The 22,790-nt window shown below is 43.1% G+C and overlaps 1 protein-coding gene across 1 annotated transcript in view; it reads right to left on the bottom strand.

The window, feature by feature from the left end:
* Positions 1-22,100, bottom strand: part of KLHL14 (kelch like family member 14) — a 96,789-nt gene extending 74,689 nt beyond the window's left edge. Inside the window, exons 1-2 of the mRNA XM_003784756.3 lie at positions 21,730-22,100; positions 18,755-19,750 (exon numbers count right to left, since the gene is read on the bottom strand). Of these exons, the coding sequence (XP_003784804.1) occupies positions 18,755-19,707 (953 nt within the window). The 5' untranslated portion in view covers positions 19,708-19,750; positions 21,730-22,100. The remainder of the gene's footprint in view (positions 1-18,754; positions 19,751-21,729) is intronic.
* Between the last annotated feature and the right edge of the window lie 690 nt (positions 22,101-22,790).

Below are 22,790 nucleotides of genomic sequence, written 5' to 3'. Positions count from 1 at the left end.
TGTTCCAGCTGATTTGCTGTCGTATTTAGGTTTCTGTATCATAGCTGTCCTTGGTAATTACACAGTAGCTTTCATTGGAAGAGCCTTGAAATAGCCCTGCTAATGCCTCTCTGAGGTAGGTAAACACAAAGAATCATTATCCCCATTTAACAGATGAAAGAATAGAGGAAAGGGGGGTTGGGTACTTTTTCCAGTGCCTCAGGATGAGTTTTATTTCCTCCATTTTACACAGGAAACATCTCAGGGGTTTTCTTACACAATTCTCCTGTCGCTCCCAGGTGTGGCTGAAAATGCCTCACTTCCCACCTTCTGACTATGGAGCCACACTCTTTCTCCCACTGTGAGCCTGGCTGTGTGGTGACTGGAGAATTGTTAGTCAGAGGCATTATTCGGTTTTCCTAAGATCAAAGTAACTTTAAGATTTGTTGGATCATAACATCATATGATAATCCTGAGAAAAATTCTAGCTTTACTGAAGAGCAGGAAGGACTTAGTACACAGTAGGTGCTCAATACATGCTTGCTGTATGAAGGAAGGTATGATGAATGAAAGAATGAATGGGTGAAAAGGCCAAAAGTCCCTTGTAATCCCACTGCCCAGGGACTTTATAAATTATAAATTCTTTATAACCTTCTTTCCTCCTCTCTCGTTTTAAGGTTCACCTCTTGGTAGTGGTGGGAGTGGTGGGCCTTTAAAAGGCCAATAGAGCTGGGCACAGGGGCTCAGGCCTGTAATCCTAGCACTCCGGGAAGTCGAGGCAGGAAGATTGCCTGAGGTTAGGAGTGTGAGAACAGCCTGAGCAAGAGCAAGACTCTGTCTCTACAAAACAGAAAAATCAGCTGGGCTACTCAGGAGGATCACAGGAGGATCACCAGATGTTTGAGGTTGTAGTGAGCTAGCGGATGCCACTGCACACTAGCTGGGTGACAGAGTGACACTCTGCCTAAAAATAAAAATAAAAATAAATAAAGCCAGTGGAAAAGAGAGAAAAGCTGCACTTTTGAACTTCAAGGCGGAAGAATCAGTGCCGACATACTGGGAAAAGGACAGCCATACTGCCCAAGCTCCGCATCTGACCTGGTACCTTACTGCGCACTGCCCGAGATCTTCAGTCTTTCATACCTACTTGAGCATGTCTAAATCATTCGTCTTTGCTTTCTTATGCCTTCACAATTCATCATTTTTATTCATCACTGTTTGCTGGATATCTCTGCTTTCCCTTTTTCTCTTCAGGATTCGTGTAGCTCACAGAATGGGAGTTACCAGGATAGAGAACCTCGATTCTTAGTACAACATAGGACCTTTATGGTTTCCCCATGTCCACATACTATGGTATCATTTACTAGATATTTGTTAAAACTTCTCACTTATAAAATGCTTTAAAAAATATCCCCGCCTGTCCTTGTAATTTCTAATTTAGGCTGGGAGAGCATTGTATAAAAATCTCAGAACTTCTCAGGGATTCTGATTTAATGACCTAGTGTGGGATCCAACATCACTTTTTAAAAAATCTTTCTGAGTGATGCTAATGTACAACCAGTATTGGGAAGAACCATTGTTCTAAACAGTTACATTTATGAAATCATGGGCCTCATGGTGGTTTTCTTTTTAATATACATTAATATATAGTAATACCTAACCTAACTATTGCTCATTTTAAAATGAGTTCTCAAGGACTCATTGTCTCATATTCTACCAGTCTTAGGTAAACCATCTTAGGGACACAAAATAAATAAGTGAAAGAAACCAGGACTTTAAAATCTGAAAATCTGAAAACTCGGTTACATTCCAACTCCGTCACTTCCTACATGTTACATGTGTGACCCTGTGACGATCAGCATCTTTACTGGGTGTAACTTTACACATTCCATTGTAAGGAAGGACCAGCCTCCCACCCTTTTCCTTTGTATCCCAGTCCAGGAGCTCACAGGGGGCCTCTGCAATCCTGCTCTGACAAGTACCATTTCAGAATATGACCATGGCCTCCAGCATGAGGATGGCTAGTTTGCTTCTATTTTAGTCACAGTCCTCTAGGCACCAAATCTGCAGATTGGCTAAAATGGCAGTGTCAGATACCACACAAAAGCCTTCAGGTCTTCGCAGGAATCAGTGAAATGCAGCACCTCCCACCCCTGCCCCAGGCTTAGATCATAAGCCTCAAAGCCCAGGACAGGTCTATCTCTATGCTGTACGTGGCACTTGGCACTCCATTCTTGGTCCTTTGCTTCATGGGGGGCAATGGTTTCCATTCAACTTTATCCTCACCACATTTTCCCACCTCCCAGATTAAAGCTTTCTTTAGTAACTAGAAGCAGTTGAATATCTTCTTTGCTTGATTACCTATATAATCCCCAATTCTAATACCTAGTATTTAGCACCTTTCTCCTGAAGAGCATAAATTGCAATGGAAATAGCATCTTATTAATCCTCCCGCATCCCTGTGAGGAAGTTGCGTGGCGAGCATTCGCTCTCAGACTAATCCTCCTGCTTGCAAGTGGGATGCAGGGTCGCACTGCTCCCTAGCACAGATGCTTGCTGCTGAGCAAGCTGGTGGGGACGACCAGTATTTGTGTGATAGAAGAAAACTCTTCTTTCTGTTCAGGAGAGAAGTGGTTCTCTGCGGCCTGTGGCAGAAGAGCCATTCAAGCTCCATCTCGCCTAGTGACAAGAGGAGATAAAGCATCACTCTCCCGCTAGTGATGGAGTCATAAGTAATGCCTGCATTTAAACTCCCAATAAAGCTCAATTATTAGACTATGCTGCCTCCCGAGAACCAATCTCATTACTGAGACTTCTCTCTTTCTCTCTCCCTCCCATCTGGCTGGCTTTTTGACAGAGGTAAGAGTGACTCTCTGACCTAAGGAAACTTTGATCTATGCTGCAGAAGAAAAAGCACAGAAAGTCACGAGATCCCAGAATAATAATGAAAATTCAAGTTCAGAAGTTTGTCTCTAAGCATCTAAAATGGAATGGTAAAAGTGAATATTTTAACAACATGACATTCTGAAGAGAGGAGTTCAGGAAGAAAGGAGGGACGATGGTCTCAGGAGCTAGAGCCCCATTTCAGCCATTACTCTCACTCCAGGGGCGATTCCTCGTGGGGAGACTACGAAGCTCATTTGGAGGAACTGGAGCCAGCCTCTTGCCAACTGGGCTCTTTCCAGTTGGAGAGTCACTGCAGGAGTGGCCATGCGGGGAGACAGTGAGAGAGAGAAGTTAGGAGCAGGAGAGATTCCTCCAGGCTTCCTCGGGAATATTCATAGCAACAAAGAGGTGTTCGTCTCCAAGAAAAGGAGTTTCAGCTGAGACCTTCCGGAAGGGACCAGCATTTATTTTTAGGGGAAGAAAAACCTCTATGAAATCATCCTGGGCCTAAGATGAAGGAAAAGGGTTATCTGTTGGGGGTGGGGGCTGATCTGCAGCAAGGGATGAGGTGGGCCGTGGGTGTGTGTGCTGTGGAGACAATGAGGTGTGGCTTGTGGGATCTGAGTTTAGGGCACCCTGCTGCTGAGGGTGAAATAGGAACCTCCTATCTTCCTCTGCTTTTCCTCTCCCTCATTGCAAGGAGCCAGATCTTTCTGTCTTTGCTTCATTGCCAACCCTGAAGAGGCAATGGTGCCACAGTGAATCCTAGCTGGAGGGTTTGGGGAGGTCTGGGAGGACTTCCAGTGTCCCCCACTTAAAGCGGCATTCACAGGAGCCTCTGAGACCCACCCAATCAGGCAATCTGGGGCAGCATTCTTTTCGATCACCTGACCTTTGCCATGCAGAAAACAGATTATCCTGGAAAGTTTACTATATTCTGTGAAGCCAAATTGTGGACACTACGCTCCGTGGCTTGGCTTGAATTATCCTGCAAATTCTCTAGTGTAGCAGAAACCCAAATTCCACCACTAGAAATTAACCTTCTAGAATCTGGTAATCTTGAGAACTTTTCCTGTGACTCACTTCCCTTTTTATCATGCCAGTTAATTAGCTTTCTTTTGATTTTGCAACAAACGTTCCCTAAGTAGATAGATCAATTTATTACGATCAGTATTTTCTCCTATCTTCCGTAGCAGTGGTTTTCAACCTTCCTAATGCCACTGCCCTTTAATGCAGTTCCTGTGGGTCACAACCCACAGACTGAGAACCGCTGGTCTATGGCTACACAGCAAATTGGAAAAGAGAAACAACTATTTGTTTAGTCCTATGATTCTCAAAGTGTGATCCAAAATCCATTCACAGGAAAACCACCAGGGATCTTGCTAAATATGCAGGTTCCTGTGACCACATTCCAGACCAGTTCATTTAGATCTCTGGGGTGGGGCTAGGGAAGATAGAGTTAATTAAGAAAACTACTGGCCTAGGCCTCATTTTGTGGGATCAAGGAAAGCGAATCTGCATTTTTTTCTCTTCTAATTTTGCATTACGGGAAGAGCTATTTACACATTGCCAACTTGGATAATTGTTCAACTGCTTGTATAAATTTGTCTGTATGAATCTAGTTGAAAGGTAACATTTCAGTTAATTCCATTAACATGTTTTCTAATTCCCTAAGGTCCTAGGGTTGGCCTTTGTTATGTAGTAAATCGTTTCCTTCCCAAATTTCTATGTTGAAGTCCTGACCCCCAAAGTCATTTTGTCTGGAGATAGGGCCTTTCGGGAGGTAATTATGGTTCAGTGTGGTCATAAGTGCAGAGTCCTAATGCAACAGGACTGCTGTCCCTGTAAGGAAAGGAAGACACACCAGATCTGTCTCTCCACGTGTGCACAGTGAAGAGGCCATGTGAGGCCACAGCCTGAAAGCAGGTGTCTGGCAGCCAGGAAGAGAGGCTGCACCAGAGAGGGACCAAGCCTGCTGACCCCTTGGTCTTGACCTTCCAGCCTCCAGATAGGAGAAAATAAATTTCTGTTAAGCCACCCGATCTTTGATATTCTCTTATGGGCAGCCCAAGCATACTAATAGAGCCTTCTTTAATAGAATGTCCAGCCAACAGGTACATAGGACTGAAAAAGACTGAATCTCACACTGGGCACTGACACTTGAGAAGAAGCCCTTCTGGTCAGCTTTGCATGACTGCCTTGAGAAAAGATCTCCCTGATCTCACCACACGATTGCTGTGCTTCACAGCAAACTGCTGACTGTCCTCTGTGTGGGGACTGTGGGCCATGCAGAGGCAGGTTCCTTATCTACTCCTCTGCTTGGTGCTCGGGCTGCTGTGCCTGTGATGGAGGACGAAATAAGAACAGACTCAGCTTACATAGAGAGGTGATTCCCATAAGCTTTTGTGGCAGACTCTAATTAGCATCTGTAAGATTATAGACATGAATTTCTTCAGGCTCTCAGACACTTTTAAATGTTTCTCATGCTCCAAGACTCTAGTGTCTTTGTCACAACAAGACCAAACTGTGAAGCACTCTCTAGAAAAATCTTTCTGTGGTGAGATTACTCTTTCTAGGTCAAAAAGAACGTGGATTGTTTTGGAACTTGGATTCTTATTGTTTTCTAGAACTTGGGTTATTATTTTAACTACACTGCTGGAAGGTCTGAGGGGCTTTTCTTGTACAGGGGTGCCCACTTCCTTGTGCTGGTTTAGCTTGCTGCTCCCTAATTCTGGAAAAGTACTAGACTTTGAATTTATTTCACTGCGTTAACAGTGGTGTCTAAATTCTTCAGTTTGGCGTTGTCCACTTTCTCTCTTTCCAAGTTTTGAATATGAGAATGCCTGTGTGACAGGTGAGGTGTGTCAGGATTTTAGGTGTTCTGAAATGACTGACTAGAATCAGGTGCCTTTTCTATATGTCTAAGGCTTCTGCCAAGGAAAGATAGCGCCTTCTAAAGATTAAAAAAAAGTGACTTATTTAGTGAGGTTATCTCCTTTTGGGGGGATCTGGTGGTAATACAGTCTGGAATCTATAAGGTTATTACACACTTTTGATAATATCTTGTCCCTTTGATGTCCAGATAAAGAATGCAAGGTGATAATTTCTATCACCCCGCACTATTTGTTATATAATAGAGATGTAAAGCTTTTCATAGAAAGCAAGAGTTTGAGGCTGGTGGCTCACTGTTTGAGACAGTGGCTCACTGTCTGTAATTCTAGCACTCTGGGAGGCCAGGACGGGGGATTGCCTGAGCTCGCAAGTTCGAGACCAGCTTGAGCAAGAGTGAGACCCTGTCTCTAAAAAATAGCCGGGTGCTGTGGTGGGCACCTGTAGTCCCAGCTACTTGGGAGGCTAAATAAGAGAATTGCTTTAGCCCAAGAGTTTGAGGTTGCTATGAGCTATGACACCATAGCACTCCATCAAGGGTAACAAAGTGAGACTCTGTCTAAAAAAAAAAAAAGAAAGAAAGAAAGTTGGATTGTTCATAGAGATTCATAATCAAAAGAGAAATTGTTCTATCCAGGAGCATAGACACTAAGCCTAGGGAACAATTCTCTGACAATTCTTGTATGTGCACCCACTTGAAGGAACCGTTAGTGAAGTAACAGTACCTCACCGACTCAGAGCAGTACAAGTAATCCTGTCAAAAGCAGCAGTATTCCTCGTAAGGAAAATTGCAAGCAGACTCCAAAGGGAAGAGGAACTGGGTAAGTTATTCTCTGGATGAATTTAGCTCTTCCATGTCGGACGTGCTTGGTGCTATGTGTGGGGAAGCCTCAGTCCAATCTCTAGCGTGACCGAAATGCCTGTGCTTCTCTGTTTCCGGCTGATGCCCGGAAGGAACACTCAGCATCACCATGAAACTGAGAGCTTCTGTCTCTTCATTTGTTTTATTTTGACATACAGTACTTCTTCTTCTTCTACGGTGGCTCTTATGAGTTATTACTGTTGTAGAAATCAAAGAATTCTACCTTATTTCCCCCAAATGATTATAGTATACACACTGAAAAAAATGTATCTTGCATGCCTTCAGGAAAATGTAAGTCAGTCATTTCAGGAATGAGCATTTTTTCTTTGAGGAAAAGCTTTGCTTGTCTAAGTCCAGGCTATCATTTGAGAAATATCGTGCCAGATACGAAGCTAAGATTTCACTTGAAGAGGAAAACAGACAATGCCCAAATCCATCACAGATATTTTTCTTTACCACACAAAAAATGAAGATTTTTAATAATTTTCGTATATGTCATATAAAAGTATCTAGAGAATTCTCCACTGTACATCTGTATTCATTTTCTTTTCATTTTGTCAAATAGAACACTCAGTTCCTGCAGAAGGTAGCCTCAGCTGTGATCCAGGTACCATAAAAAGCCTTACTAAGAGTGCTTAAAGACTTCTTACAATTCAATAATAAAAAGACAAATAGCACAACTGAAATGGTCAAAGGATTTAAACATATATATATATTTTTTTAAGACAGAGTCTCCCTATGTTTTCTAGGCTGGCCTTGAACTCCTAGACTCAAGGATTCCTCCTGCCTCGGCCTCCAAGTAGCCAAGAGTATAGGTGTGTGTCACTGTGTCTGAAGATATTTCTCCAAGTATACGGGACAAGCAGCCAGTAGCACATGGGAAGATGCTCAGTGTGATTAGCCATCAGGGAAACGCAGACCACGAAGTGACAGCACGTCACGGCCACTAGAATGGCTATAACAGGAAAAAGACGCATGCAAAGTGTGGGCAAAGATGTGGGGAAGTCGGGGCCCCCACAAGCTCCTGTGGGAATGCAGAAGTGTGCAGCTGCTTTGCAAAACCATCTGGAAGTTCCTCAAGAGGTTATTAATGTTAACTGAATTACCATAGGAGCCCGCAATTCTACTCCTAGGTGTATGTTATACTCAAGAGAAGTGAAAACGTAAGGACACACACACACAAAATTGTATGTGAACACTCATGGCTGCACTACTCACAGTAACAAAAAGTGGGAACAACCCAAACGTCTGTGAATTGACAAGCAAATAAAATGTAGTATATCTGTACAAAGAAATACTCCATATTATTAGGCCATAAAAAGGAATGAAGTACGTTACATGCTACAACATGGGGGAACCTTGAAAACATTATGCTACCAAAAAAAAAAAAAAGAAAGAAAACCAGTCACAAAGCCCCCACATAGTGTATGACCCCATTTATATCGAAATGTCAGAAGAGGCAAATCCACGATGACAGAAAGTAGATTAGTGGTTGTGGGTGGCTGGGGGTGGGGAGGTGAGGGCAGTGGTCGTGGTGGGGAATAGCTGCTGACTGCCGGCACGTATGGGTTTTTGGGGGAGGGGGAGAAGTGGGACTAAAATGTTCTAAAATTGATTGTGGTGGTGGCTACACAAATCTGTAAGTAGACTAAAAACCAATGAATTATCTTGTTGAAGTGGGTGAATTGCACCGTATGGGAATTATATCATCATAAAGCTCTTCAATGTGAACTTCCCATGAGTTTTACAGCTTTTTGATTGTATGAAAATAGATCAAGAAGATGGACTAGACCCCAGCTTGGTCTGGGTTCTCTATGTCACTCAAAGATAAATAAAATAAGCATAAACACAAACAGTAAATAAAACACATAAAACACAAACGGTAAATAAAAGGAAACGTTTTCAGCATTCTCACAATCAGAACAGCCCTGGGACTCTGGTTGTAGAAACTAAGCTCTGATGTTGTGGAAAGTAGACATTTTTGTCTGGAATTAAGAGTCATAAAAAGTGAACAGAAAGGCTGTTTGACAGAAACAGAACTATTCTTATCACAAAAGCTATTGATTATTAAGCATTCACAGCCAGGGGCTCTACAAATTGTTGTCCAGACATTATTTCAACATTTAAAATTACCCTAATGTAGTGGGGACATTATGCACATTTTACAGGTGAGGAATCTGAAAATAGGTTAAGTAAATTATTCAAGGAGAGACAGTTGAAAGTGGCGGAAGTGGGATTTGAAATCACATTTGTCTGACCTACGGGTCTTATTTACTACGCAAGAGAGCTGTTTAAGATATTTGCATTAAAACCTTATTCTTTTTATTTTCCCCTCATATTGCCTTTCTCTCTCTCACTTTCTCTTTCTTTCTCATCATTTTGGAGTGAATGCTTGCAAAAACCTTAAGAGAGAGAGATTACAGGAATTGCCACAGACAGCAGTGGTACAGTTACTATAGTAACCAAACCACCACCGTGGTCTGTGCCACTAGGCACACACTTCTGCCGCTGTGACATACCCATACTCCCTGTCTCCATGAACTCCTAATGCACACGAAACAAAGTGCTGAGGGCCCAGTGTGCCTCTTGCAGCAGTAAAGTGTTTTCTGCAGTCACCTTCCCCGACTCCCAGGTTATACACCCCTTCTAACTCCTTCCTTTCGTGCAGGATGCTCGGCTGTGATGGGTTTGGAGGGGTGCTAAAAATCAGGCCATCGGTTTGATGTTTTGTTCTAAGCAGGATTTATAAAGATGACTATTTTCTTTATGATGTCAAATTCACCCTCCCCACCCTCAAATTCCTCACTCAATGCCAGATTATGAATTTTGGACCATCCCACCTCCACCCTGACATTCAGAATAGACCTTTATCAGATAAAAACACATCTCACAAGTCACTGTTTGGAAAATTTGAAGCTAGTACCCAAGAATCTGCAGTTTGTGTGCACAGACACACATACACACATATACGTGTGCGCACAAACACACACACGCACGCATACCTATCTATCTATCCACATTTTTCAACAATGCCCCTACATTCGCAGGCACTCTTCCTTCTGGGAGGTGGATACTTTCTCCCTTCCTCTTCTCCACTTGACTGGCTTTGCCTGTCTTCAGAGGCACCTGAAGGCACATAAGGCAGGGAAGTGAGACTGACTGCAATTCTTCAGTTCACTTCTCTGCAGCCTCCAGTGAGCCAGTCTCCATACGGTGGCCCAGCTGAGCTCTGAGCAAGTTCAGAGTCCCCATGCAGGTGCTATGCACCAGCCCCTTCACAGGCGCTCTGGGAGCAGAGAAGCCAGACGAGTGTATGTGAGGGGCTCTGGAAGCAGCAGAAAAGGGAGCTTCTACGCTTCAATTTATGAGATTAAAAAGAAGAGGGACTCTGTTCTAGGCAAGGAAGAAATGAAAGACTTTTATACCTCAAAAGGCCCTTTTCCTTTTGAAGAATTAAATATAAACTGCTGAGAGGAGTCACAATTCCATTGTCCCCACTTTTTCTGATGCCCTTGGTTTCCCCTATGGGGCTCTTCAACTTCATTCTTAAAAGTCTCTATTTCTGTGCTGTCAGTGAAATCACACATACGTTCCAGGGTTTTCCTGATGGCGAAAGTATATTCAGGAGCATTTGCTGAATGCCTCTTCTAAAATTAATACCATATTAATTTTAAATAGCATCTTATATGAAGTATTTCTATGATCTCATCTGATCTTTACCTAAACCCTGTGAAGTAGTTAGAACTATAATGATGAACCCATTTTCCTGATTTGGGACTCAGCTAAAATGGGCTAGAATGGAGCCAGGACACTCACATAGGTTTATGATTTCAAAGGCAGCAATGTTTCCATGATAGTATTGCTTTTTTTCTCAGTTTGATTAAAAAAAACAATCCTGACTTTTCCACTACAGAATTTATGTATGCAGTGTATAATCCTCAGCAGGACCCACAACCAAGTCCCTTTCAACGCCTCCTGCAACATCTGTATCCACATATGCCTTTTTTTTTTTTTTCAGTTTCCAGAAGAGCTGCCAAACTCTTTTCTGCCTGGCAGCTTGTTCATATGCTCTTTTCTCAGCTCTGCCCCCTCCAATTGTCCACCTTACCTTCCTAGACGGGGTGGGGAACCTGCAGCCTGGGGGCACACGTGGCCTTCTGGACCCCTGAGTGTGGCCTTTTGACTGAATCCAAACTTTACAGAACCAATCTCTTAAAGAAAGGATTTATCTGCTCTTTGAAGTTTGGATTCCATCGAGGGGTCCCACTAGGAGATCGGGAAGGCTCTGGCCTTGGGGTCGAAGGTTCCCCACCCTTTATTATCTCATCTTTCAAGGCTCATCTTAAACCTTTTCTGCAGAGAAAGTCTTCTGTGGCCAGACAAGGTTCCGGCTCTCTGTTACACAGTGTTCCTGTAAGGGCACTTTCCCTCTCTCTAGCATATATGGCTTGTGTAATTATTTTGTGTTAATTATTTACTAATCCAATTATAGGGGGTGAGGTGTCATGTTGAACTTTTCGCTTGTGAAAAGTTTTTTACTTTTGAGGACTGTTTCTTTGTTTCTTTTGAATGGAAAGAAACTCTTTCTATAAACTCTGCAAATTATATTAGGTTGGTTATGTTTAACTTAAATACTTTTCGATTTGTTATCTGTCCGACAAATAGTGAACACCTAATCTTCAGTCTTTACAATATTCTTGCTCATCTTCTACGGCTAGTTTTGGTTTTCTTCTTTTTTCAGATAGTTTATTGCTTGATAATTGGTTGGATTCCCCAGATTTTCTTGTATTTTTCTTACTGCTTGTTTTTCTCCTTTTTACTTACCTATATTTTATTTTCTGTTTCATTTTCCCACTATTATAGACCTTCCCTAGTACTTTTTGTTTGTTCGTTTTCCTAGTACTTTTTTGCTTCGCTTTAACGTTGCAAGTAGTTCTAACACTATTTCCATTAATATTACTTGTGAATAGATAAGTCCCTGTGATATGTACAGTAAAAGGGACACACTTAATGCCTCATCTCCATGACAATTGATAGTGCTTCCTCCGGTTAACTTGCCCTCCTGCCCATCTCAAAATACTGCTTTTGCTTTGTTTCATTTAAAAGAAATCATTAGTAATTCATGCATCATGAATTATCCTGGAAGTCAATGGAAAGGGCATGGAAAATGAATACATTTTCCGAAATTATAAATGAATGGCAGAAAGTATAAACATTTAGGGCATGACAATTGTTAAAATGATTTTCTTGAAATGAAATATAAAGAATACATTTCTGATTAATCTTATTTTATTACATGCCTATTCAAACACACAGGCATTTTTATAATTCTAGCTTCTACCTGTTGTATTTATCACCCGAGAGTATCACTAACAGGAAGAGTGTTTTGTTGTCACAGAAACAAATCTGATACCCTAGTCCTCTAGCACACAGAATCCAGGGAAAATACTGGTTCAAATTCAAGCTTCAAGGTTTTGTTTTGTTTTGTTTTCAAGATTGTTTTTCACAGTAAATCTGAAAGTCTTACTTTTATTTAACATGTATTTGTTCACTCTATTTTTAGTAAGTCAATAGCGTAGTGACTAATTTCAGCAACCACGTTATTTAGCCCCTTAATCTCAGAACTAATAATTAATTGTGGTAGACCAGCAGGATAGAATTCTAGCTTTCTAATGTAATCTCCTCATTCTTCTTCATTGCTTGAGTGGCTGGAAAAAAGGTTAGAGATGGGAAATTTTAATGATTTCCGTGGTGTGGTAAAATAAATATATGAAGAGCACAGATCAGAGTTTGCTTTTTAGAAATATACGTTCAATATACAATATACACTCAAAATGAGAACGTTTTTTTCCAGGTGATCAGGACCCTGCACTCAACAATATTGAGATAAATGGTCAAATTACTTATCTTCTCTGAGCCTCAGTTTCCTGATTTTTAAAAAAATGCTGCAAGCATGCTATAAGGATTAGAAATCATTTAAGTGATATGTTAAGCTTGTGGTCAGTGCTCAGTTAGTGATAGCTGCTGTTATTATCTTATTGGCAAACAACAGGTGTATGTATGTGTATGTATAATCGTCTTTAAAATTGCCTTCAATTTAATTTCACATTGCCTTTGCTAATTCACACTACATTGAGCCAAATCTTAAGTGTTCACCTTAATTATATTTAAGACAAATATCAATTTATACCAAGCTCATATTTTTGGATCAAAGTCAGACATTGAATTAAGTGCCTTGTTTACAAATATTCAGAGAAGTTACGGTCTAGAGGGGGAGGCAGACACATACGATAAACGAGCAATGGGGTAAGTATTTCTCTACAGGTTATTCACTTTGGAGAAGGCAGGGAGGATCTACAGACAAAGTTAATCCAGTTCACTCAGAAGTCAAGAATCCTGATAACACATGTCCTTTGATCAAAGCAGCTGGAGATAAAGAATGGCATTTAGAACAATGTTCACATTTATTTATATGCCTCGTTTATTTGGGGTGTGCAGTGTGTTAACCTACCTGCCTACTCAGATTTCCTACTGGAAATCACTGAAATACTGAATAAACAATATATAAGCTTCTTCTGAATTAAGAGGTTCTATTTCTAGGATGCTTGACAAACACAAGCAACTTATTCATGGTTTTAATTAATCACTGGTCAGCTTTCTTAGGATCAGTATGAAAAGTTTTAAGTCTTAATCTGGAAATTTGAAAGTCTAACTTGGCATAGTTAAATTATTTAGACTTGAGGACTTTCTGAAAGAAAGGATGAAACTTATGGGAATTTTTTTCTACTAGAATAAGGGCTTTATTTTTTGGTCCATTTTTTTTTCACTGATACATCCCAAGCGCCTCGAACAGGGGTTGGCAAACCATGCCCCCCAGTACAAATGCAGCCTACCTCTATCCTTGTATAGCTCAAAAACTAAGAATTAAAAACTACATTTTTAAATGGCAGGGAAAAAAAATCAAAAGAATAACATTTCACGACATGTGAGTATTATACAAAATTTCAGTGCCCACCACCGTTTTCCTGTAGTGCAGCTAGGTTCATTTATTTACATATTGTCATAGCTCTTTTTACCTACAGAAAGAGAGTGGAATAGTTTCCACAAAGACCTCATGACCCCAAAGCTAAAAATAATCACTATTTGGCTTTTTGTAGAAAAAAAGTGCTGACCCTTGGCCTATAATAATGACGGTCCGAACTTCTTTTAAAATTAGATACACAGATATTTAACCCTCATCCGTTTCTTTTTTAAAAGGAAAGTCTTAAGCCTGCATATAATTCTATAGGCAATCACTAGAATTATAGCCTAACATCAAGGGATGGTGGATGCCCTGACTCAAGGGCCACCGTGCCTGAGCTCTGCTGTGCAACCCGAGGCACAATGCTCTACTTCTCTGTGCATTGTTCCATCTAGAAAATGAAGCTAATGATGGTATCTATCCCTTAGGGCTGTGATACGAATTAAGTTAATGTTTGTAAAGTGTGTAGAACATAACCTGGTGGCATAGACTAGCTGTTGTATATAACGCAACACATTTTTTATTATGTTTTAAAGTTAAGAAAATTGAGATTTGTAGAAATTAGCTAAGGTAACGAGTTAACCTCAAAATGTCATTAAAAACTGGGAACAATACAAGCATGAATTAAAATTTGAACATGTCCACTTTTGTCGGTAAGTTCTCTATGCCAATACAATACGTTAATATTCGCTCTAATTGCTTTGCACTTGTAAGGTAGAACTATCTGACTTTCACACCTGTGATATAAGTTTGTAATCAATGGTCCTGTTTCAAATAATAAACAAATTGTATTCTGCATGGCTGAATAACTTTGGATACAAAATTTAACTACCTAACAACTTTTAATCTGAGGGTATCAAATTGATAAAAAGGGAAGTAACAATTTAGAATGCAGGGATACAAGATCGTGTTTGCTTTGCTAAGTTTGCTTTCAGGTTGTTTTTGGTTCTTAGAAAGAGAACCAATAGAAACTATTGTCCTACATTTAAAGATACGCTTTCCAAGCTCCAAAGCCAGGAATCAAAGCTGAGTATTAGGAAATCTAATGGCTTTTTGATCACTGCAAGTCATTTTAGCAAATAGATAACTAGTACTCTTGATGTTTAAATAAATTCTTACATTACTTGATGTGGAATCTTTAAGTTATGTTTTATAGGAAGTGAAATCTTGATAAGATAGTCTCCTTGTCTACAAAATATCATTTCCTAGAAACTACACTTCAATAGGGGACTCAACACAGGACTTAATTAGCTAGTGGTTAAATATTTAAAAGTATATAGTTATTTGCATGAAGGTTTTTCAATCATCTTCTTCAGATATTTACCTGGAAAGGGCTCAAAGGACTTTTGCTGTGATCTCTGTTAATGTAGATTGAGTAATGTATTGATGTGACACTCAGTTCATAATTTATTTCTTATTTCCTAATCTTCATTCAACTTTCAATAAGAATTTATTTAATAGTCATGTTGGAGGAGGTGCAATAAAAATGTAAAACAAATTAATCCAGTTCAATGTGATTTATTTGGGATATTGCTAATTTATACAATGGAATTTAAAAATATAAAAAAGCCTTCTTGGGTTACATAAGCTAAACTTAGGGAAGTCTAAGTCTTCTGATATTTACTTTTTAATGGACTAAACACTGTATATCATACCATTTTATTAAGTTAAATTTTTGTGGTTTAGAAGACTTTGATATTGATGTTTCCAAAAATTTTTTCAGGAACTTATTTCCTACGTTCCATATTGCTTGCAATAAAACAAACAAACAAAAGTAACCAAGAAACAAGAATTCAAAATATCTTAATTCCTGTCTACTTGTCTCGTCACCTTCAAAAAATTTTTAAAAATTTAATTGAGAAATAAAAATTACATATGATTGGGGGATACAAGGTGATGTTTTGATATATCTATAGTAGAAAGATTAAATCAAGCTAATTAATATATCCATCAGCTCATTTACTTGTAATTTTTTTGTGTTGAGAATGTTTAAAATGTGTCCTTTTAGATGTTTTGAAATATACATTAACTACAGTCCACAGGGCATACAATAAATAACCAAAACTTATTTCTCCTGCCCAACTGAAACTTTATATCCTTTGTCGAGTCTTGTCTTCTTCAATTACTTATGTATGTACTTGGATACGATGGTAGATGGTAGCAAGTTTCTTACTTTATCTATTGTCCTAATGTTTTAAGTTTGTTAAAAACAGAGTATGAATTTGGGTGTACATGGCATACTCAGAAAAACTAAGCACCAAAAGCCAAAATGTAAAATTAATTTGGGTATTTATAGAAGACTTTATTCTTGAGTACGATATTTTCTAGACTTAATACAAATTCAAAATTATTTAATAATCTTTAAAATTGTATTTATATTATTATTATCATATTAATACCTCTGGTTGCTGTAGATATCTTCACATATTCCTAACCAACTAAATTCTCTTTCGAAGTTATTCTATTTGCTTACATCTAGTCCTTATTCCAACAGATTAGTCAGCCTTAATTTTTCATCTTCCTCTCTAAATTGGAGTAATTCTTTCATATTTAGACTTTAAAAACTACAGGTGGACCAAAAGTAACATATTCAATGTCCTTTTATTCAATTGCTTGAAAAAAAGTGATGTCATCTCAAAAACAACTGGCTAACGCATTTATCTCTCTGTTAAACTCCATGAAAGGCTGAGGGAAAATTTTTATATTATGCTAGTGCTATAATAAGTGGGCTGATTTAATAGTATTAGTTGCAACTTAATAACATTTTTGTCTACATTAAAGGTTAAGCTCTTGGCGTTCCTCCTGTGAATTAAAATTTGAATAGCATGATTAGTCTCTAGAATTTTAAAGGCTACATTTACTAATCATGGAACAAAACCTAAAGGATGTTACTTTGAGGTCAACAGTAGATTCACAGAAACTATTTTCTGTCAAATATCTTCCTCTCTTTTACAGGAAAATACAGTTTTCTTCTTATGGCAGAAGTATCAGATTCTTGCAGTATTCATGACACTTGTAAGCATTCAGTGGTCAGACACCACTACATCTCCTTCAAATGATATGACCCAGTGAAGCTGGGAGGTGTCTCATGGAGCCAGGCAGCCTGGTATCTCACCTATCCACCAGGACAGAGCCAGCAAGCCCCAGGTGCTGTGCTGAATCCAGACTAAGGTAGGAAATAGATTTTGCATTTTGAAAGTCAGCTCTTCTAACACTGAATCTTAGCACATACTTACTAGATAAAAGTACATTGAAGGCTTCAGAAATTATTTATTGAATAAAACTTACAGAGCTCATTTGCCAAAATTACTCTTGAAATAAGTTAAATCTTAATTTTATTATCTCCCTAGGTTTCTAACTTTATGCTAGATTATATATATTTTTAAAACTATGAATATATGTATGTTCAGGACTATAGATATGTTGTCTGACTTATTGAATAGGTACGACATATGCTAAATAAAGCATACTGATAGGTCATTTAAAAGTGATCAAAATTAGAAAGACAGAATATTAATCACCAGTGCCTACTGGTGTGGCAACATGGGCCTATCACCTAGAGCTTGCCATTTTGATCTTTAGACAAATGAAAAACACTTACAAAATAAAAATGCATTTCATGCTCTTGTTCTCACTTGGAGATTTGTGCTCAGTCTTGAAACACATGGGGGTTTGGATTCACAATTGCTTCTGCTATTGTTGTAGTGTCCTTTTTTTTTTTTTTTTGACACCACAATTCACTAACTCATCTCCCAGAGATATTAGAAAAATCAACTTACGAGATTTGCTACAAGTTCAAGATTTCTCATGCCTCCTGTTGGCCTCACCTTAACACTAGTGCTGCCTTAAAAACTGTGGACTTTTCATGTCTTAAAAGTTTAGTTACCTAGATTTGGTAGGAGCACAATGGAGGGGGGGGGTTAACATCCAAAACATTTAATCATAAGGCTGAGCAAGGGGGAACCATCCTTTAGCCATCACTCTCAACAGAAGGATGCCAGGCTAGATTTTCAAACCATGCACTTTCCTAATGTAACACTTGGATGGTTTAGGCTGGAGTAGCCTGGCATCTGGAATCATGATGTTTTATCATGAGAAACTGAGAGGATATTGTTTCTCTTTTCTAAAAAGAGAAAGAAACCCTCTGCTAGGGCTCATTAAAAAGGGTTTTAAAATTGGAGCCAATAAAACACGATTGTCAATTCCTACAGCCTTTTTATCTCAGCAGCATTTTAAAAAGACATCATCTCTCCTATTTGCAACACACATAGAGACACATTCTAACTAGCAACAGCAACAAAAACAAGTCCTCAATTTCTTTGTGACCCCTGAACAGGCACACAGACCAAATAAGAACAGTCTTTCCCTCCGCCTCCCCCCCAACTCCCAATATTTAACCACACTCCTCTTGGAGATGGGAGTTACTAGGCAAGATTCACCCCATCACCCTGAAATCCCTCTTGCTTTGCTCTCTTTCACAAGCAAAACCGAAAAACCTTCCACAAGGTAGAAAAGTTTGGGCACATGATGCCAGCATTTCCAACAGCGACCCTAAATAGACAAAGCATTTTGAAGCTCTGACCTCCAAAGAGAACAGACCCCAGTTACGAAAAAAACAACAACTTGAATGTGTGACAGCAGGGCTGTGAGAGCTCTCTTTGCTAGCATCTCCTGGGCTCTTCTGCTGGCCCAAGGCAGGAAAGAGGTGGGGTGCAGGCTTTTCACAGGATCCTTTTCCTTGAGCAAGCCCATCTTAAGATTTGGGGCGATGGTTGGCTTATAGAATCTTCCAAATCTGCACTTCTAACTGCCCCGGCCTTTGGCCCCACCTGCCTGTCAATTTCAGTCTGCAGCCCCAATTCCCCGGTTTACTTCGCAGGGAATACTGACAATCTGGACTTTCCATCGCTCAGGGATGTTTCTAGGCCAGTTCCTAGTGACCCTCCAGGGACTCTGAAATCAACTTTCCCCACACAGTCTGAACTGTTTGCGTTTGTTTTCAGCGTGCGGGAGCCTCCCTCCCACCCCACCCTTCCCCCGGCTCCTCCATGCCCCCTCCCCTCCCTCCGGCCTCGTGGGCTCCCCCGGCCCCCGCCCTCCTCTTTGTTGTCTCCTACCTGCTGGCCAGGCTCTGCCTGCAGTGCTGCCTGAAGGGCATCAGGTGGTAGTTCATGGCGTCCAGCAGCAGTTTCTGGCAGACCGGGTCGGTTCGCATGAAATCCACGGACTGGACCCGCTCCACCAGCTCCGGGGCCGGTATGAGGGCGAAGCGGAGGCGCTTCATGAGGTCGGGCGCGTACTGCATGCGAGTCTCGCGGTCGTGCTCCAGCCACAGCACGGACATCTGGAAGAGCGCCAGCTCCGACTCCACGGGGGGCGGCAGCGAGTCCAGCAGGGCGCGCATTTCTTCGAAGTTGAGCAGCAGCACATCCTCCACCAGGTACTTGTTGGCCAGCTTCTTGGTCTCCTCCAGGCCGTGCAGCGCGGCGATCTTGCACACCTGCTTGTAGTTCTGCACCGAGATCTGGTCGTTGAGGAACTGCACGCAGAGCTTGGTGACCTGGGGGATGTGCAGGATCTTGCTGACCGACAGCACCTCCTCCACGGTGTCCAGGGAGAGGGTCACGTTGGCCGTATAGAGATACTCGAGCACCAGGCGCAGCCCGATGGACGAACAGCCCTGCAGCACCAGGTTGTTGATGGCCCGGGGGCTGGTCAGCAGCTTGTCGTCGGGGGAGGAGGAAGGAGTCCCGGGTTCCTCCTGCGGCGGCGGCTGCTGCTGCTGCTGTGACGGCTGCTGCTGCTGTGGCTGCTGCTGCTGGTCCTTGGGGGCCCCCAGGCCGTCCTGGCCTCCGACCCCTCCCACGAGAGGGGGGTGGCTGGAGAAGAGCGATCGGAAGTACTGCGAGCAGGAGGCCAGCACGGCCTTGTGGCAGTGGAACTGCTGGCCCTGGGCCGTCAGGGTCACGTCGCAAAACAGCTGCTTCCGCCACAGCAGGTTGAGGCCGTGCAGCAGGTTGTCGCTGTGGCTGGGGTCGAAGGTGGAGGTCCTGTCCCCGGATCTGGACATGGCGAGCTGCCTCGGTGCACCTGGCTTTAAACCCTCCTCCAACCTGGCAGACAAGGGTGGGGGATGGGAGGGAGGGGAGAAGGGTGGTGAGGGGGGTGGGGTGTGGTCAGGGTGGGGAAGGGTGTGGAGGGGAGGGGAGGGCGAACAACCAGAATCAGCGCTCAACTTGGCTCCCTCCCGGAGCGCTCCAGACCCCGACCCTAGGAGGAAGGTCTCAAGACACTGGATCAGTGAGCGCCACCAGAAGGGCCCTGTCTGGGGTCTGGGCGCGGGCTCTGCTTCCTGCTACTCCTCTCGCCACCTCCCACACACTTTGTCCCTCCACTTTCCTAAAAACCACCCCAGCTCGGCTCTTGGTAGCTACAGCCGTGGCAGCAGCGACGGCAAAGTGGAGGCTGAGGCCAAGACACCTCGTGAGCTCTTGTCCATGCCAGGCCGGATGCAGGGAAAGGCCAGGGAGTGGGGAGCCAGGGGTGCCCCGAAAGCTGAGAGGCGACCGACGGCGAAGGTTCCAGGTCAACTTGTGCCGGAAGCTTTGCTTTCCGCAGTTGGCCCAGTTTGGGAGGGTAGGAAAGCGGGCCGGACCAGCGTGCAAGTAGGCGATCTTAGCTCCCCAAAGCTGGTAACCCCTTCGATTATCCGTGCTGCCCCGAGAAACTCCTAGGCTAATAGTCTGAGGGAGGAGATAAAGCCCTTTCTTCTCCCGGGAAAGTGCAGCGGAGCGCGGTGAGGACCCGCTCAGTGGACTCGGCAGAGGCGGGAGCTGTCCTTATCAATTCTAGCTCATTTCCCTCACCCCGGCCCTGCCCGCTTCCCTGCTTCGCAAACTGTTGGCTTCCCCGCCACCACTCAGTTTTGCTAATTTTCCAGAGACGCCTGTAAACCTGGCAGGAGAATCCTTCCACCACCACCCCACCCCCCTCGGCCCCCTCTCCCCCGCCTCCTGCATTTCAAAGCACGGAAGTTCAGACATCTATCTCCCCTTCCAGAGCGGGGCGGCACCGAGGAAGAAGAGGGAGGCAGCGAGGCTACCCGGGTGCATTTAGAGCCAGAGCGGGAAGGCCGGGAGGGGCTCGTGTGGACGACTGTTCTTCAGCACTAGGCGCAGTTGCTTTAACTCCAGTAACTACGAGAAGTTCAAGTTAGAAGACAGGTGTTGGGGGAGGGGGTGGGGGCTACCAAAGCGGGGGAGGTGGGGGGACCAGTCGGCTGCGGGGTCTCTGCGTCCCACCCAGCGTCCTCGCTGGCAGCCTCGGCTTCCTCCTCGGTCCCTGGGTACACCCCCAGCGCCCCCCACTAGGGCACCCCCACTCCCCTGGCCCTGGAACTACTTCTTTAAAAAGTCTGAGCCGCCGGTATCTAGGCGGAGGAGGGCAGTGTGGGGGGAGGCGAGGCGAAATCGATACGCCCGGTCCTTAACCTATAATTGCACCTTCCAGGGCTGAGCAGAAAGGGACCCTGTGCTCACATCCCGCCGCCCGCCCGGGGGAGCCGCCGCCGCCGCCGCCGCCCGGCTCCGAGGGATCCCGCCGGACCTGCCCCTTCCACTGCGGCTCGCTCTGCCCTGCCTGGCGCCGGTCCTGGATCGCCGGCTTCCTATTTATACGGGACTGGGCTCCCCGCGACTCACTTTACCATCCCGTTGCAGGTGGACCCTAACCTCCCTCGAGCTCCCTCCCCCGGAGGCACCCTCACCCCCACCCCCAAAGCCCTGGCTCGCCTGAAACCTCCTCACAGTCTCTCCCTTTAAGTGGACCCGGTCATACCTCTCTTTCGCTCTCCCCGCTTCGTTGTCTCCCCCCCACCCCTGATCTTTTCCTATTCCCCTTCCTTCTTGTTCTCTTCCTTTGCCTTCTCCCCTCGTCTGCTTATTTCTTGCAATAGGAGTTTTATTCTTTATGAGCGTTTACCACACAGCTACCCACCCCACCCCTCTGAAAGATTCCCTCCCTGTCCTCCCCCCCAACACCCCTAAAGACAGAACAAAATACACACAAGGCAGACACAAGGCCAGAAACTTACCTGCTCTCAACCAGCTGCAAAGTCAAGGCTCACTTAAGCTCCCCCCCCAAAATCAATTGTCCTTCCTTTTTAAAGGTTTGCTCTCTCCTTGGGAGGGGGAAAACACCTTCTGGTTCTCAACTCCAGGCAGTCACTCTTTACAATTTATTTTGTCGTACATCATTTGATCACCATGAATTAGCAACAGCAAGAAAATGTAGGAGAGGGAGAAAAGAGAGAAAGAGAGAGGGAGAGAGAGAGGAGAGAGAGGGAGAGAGAGAGAGAGGGAGCAGAGCTTTCTGCAAGAGAAGAAGAAGAAAAAATGTACGTGTGACAAATTATGCTACCAAGAAACAACACATCATTATCCTTGGGCCTGGGGCTCAGTGAGTCGTAACGAGAGTAATAGGAAATCCACGGTTGGGGAGAGAAACGGTCGTGCTTGGCCAGTAGAGAGAGACCATACAGGGGGATGGATGCTGGAGAGACTCGCAAAATTATGGCTCAAGGCTATTGTAAAAATTGTCGAGCGTAAATGACTGCGATTTCAAACATCTTTGGAAGAAAGAAGGGGAAAAAGCGAGCCCCCCCTCCCTCCCTCTCCCTCTCTCTCCCTCTCTCTTCTCTCTCTCTATAAAGAACCGTCAAGTTTTAGTGCGCATTGCTAATTAGTCAATTTCTCTCTGCCTTCACAGGCTGGCGACTTCGCTGCTGAGCTGAAACTGCTAATTTCTGTGACCAGCTTTTTTCTTAGCTGTGATCTGGATGAATGAGTAGCTGTCTCACAGAGATGACAAAAATAAACTCTAATCCCCCCCCCAAAATTTCCACTACATCTTTCTCATGCATAGATTTATGATCTTGAAGCGCTCTGTGCAATATGCAAACTTTTTTTGTGTGTCTGTATATATGCTGTTGTTTCCAGATTTCAACTCCATCGGTATGCTGCTTTTCCCTCCCCCCCCACCCCCAACACTATGGAATGCAGAGACTGTCTGATCTCAAAGTATGCTAAGATGCCACTTTATCCTCTCTTGGTGTTTGGGGTTTGGGTCCGACTTGGAAGCCAGCTAGCCCTTGCC

This window comes from Otolemur garnettii, unplaced genomic scaffold (genome assembly GCF_000181295.1).
Source record: "Otolemur garnettii isolate 467f Iridium unplaced genomic scaffold, OtoGar3 scaffold00012, whole genome shotgun sequence".
Lineage (NCBI taxonomy): Eukaryota > Metazoa > Chordata > Mammalia > Primates > Galagidae > Otolemur > Otolemur garnettii.
This window is presented reverse-complemented; position numbering and strand designations above follow the sequence as displayed.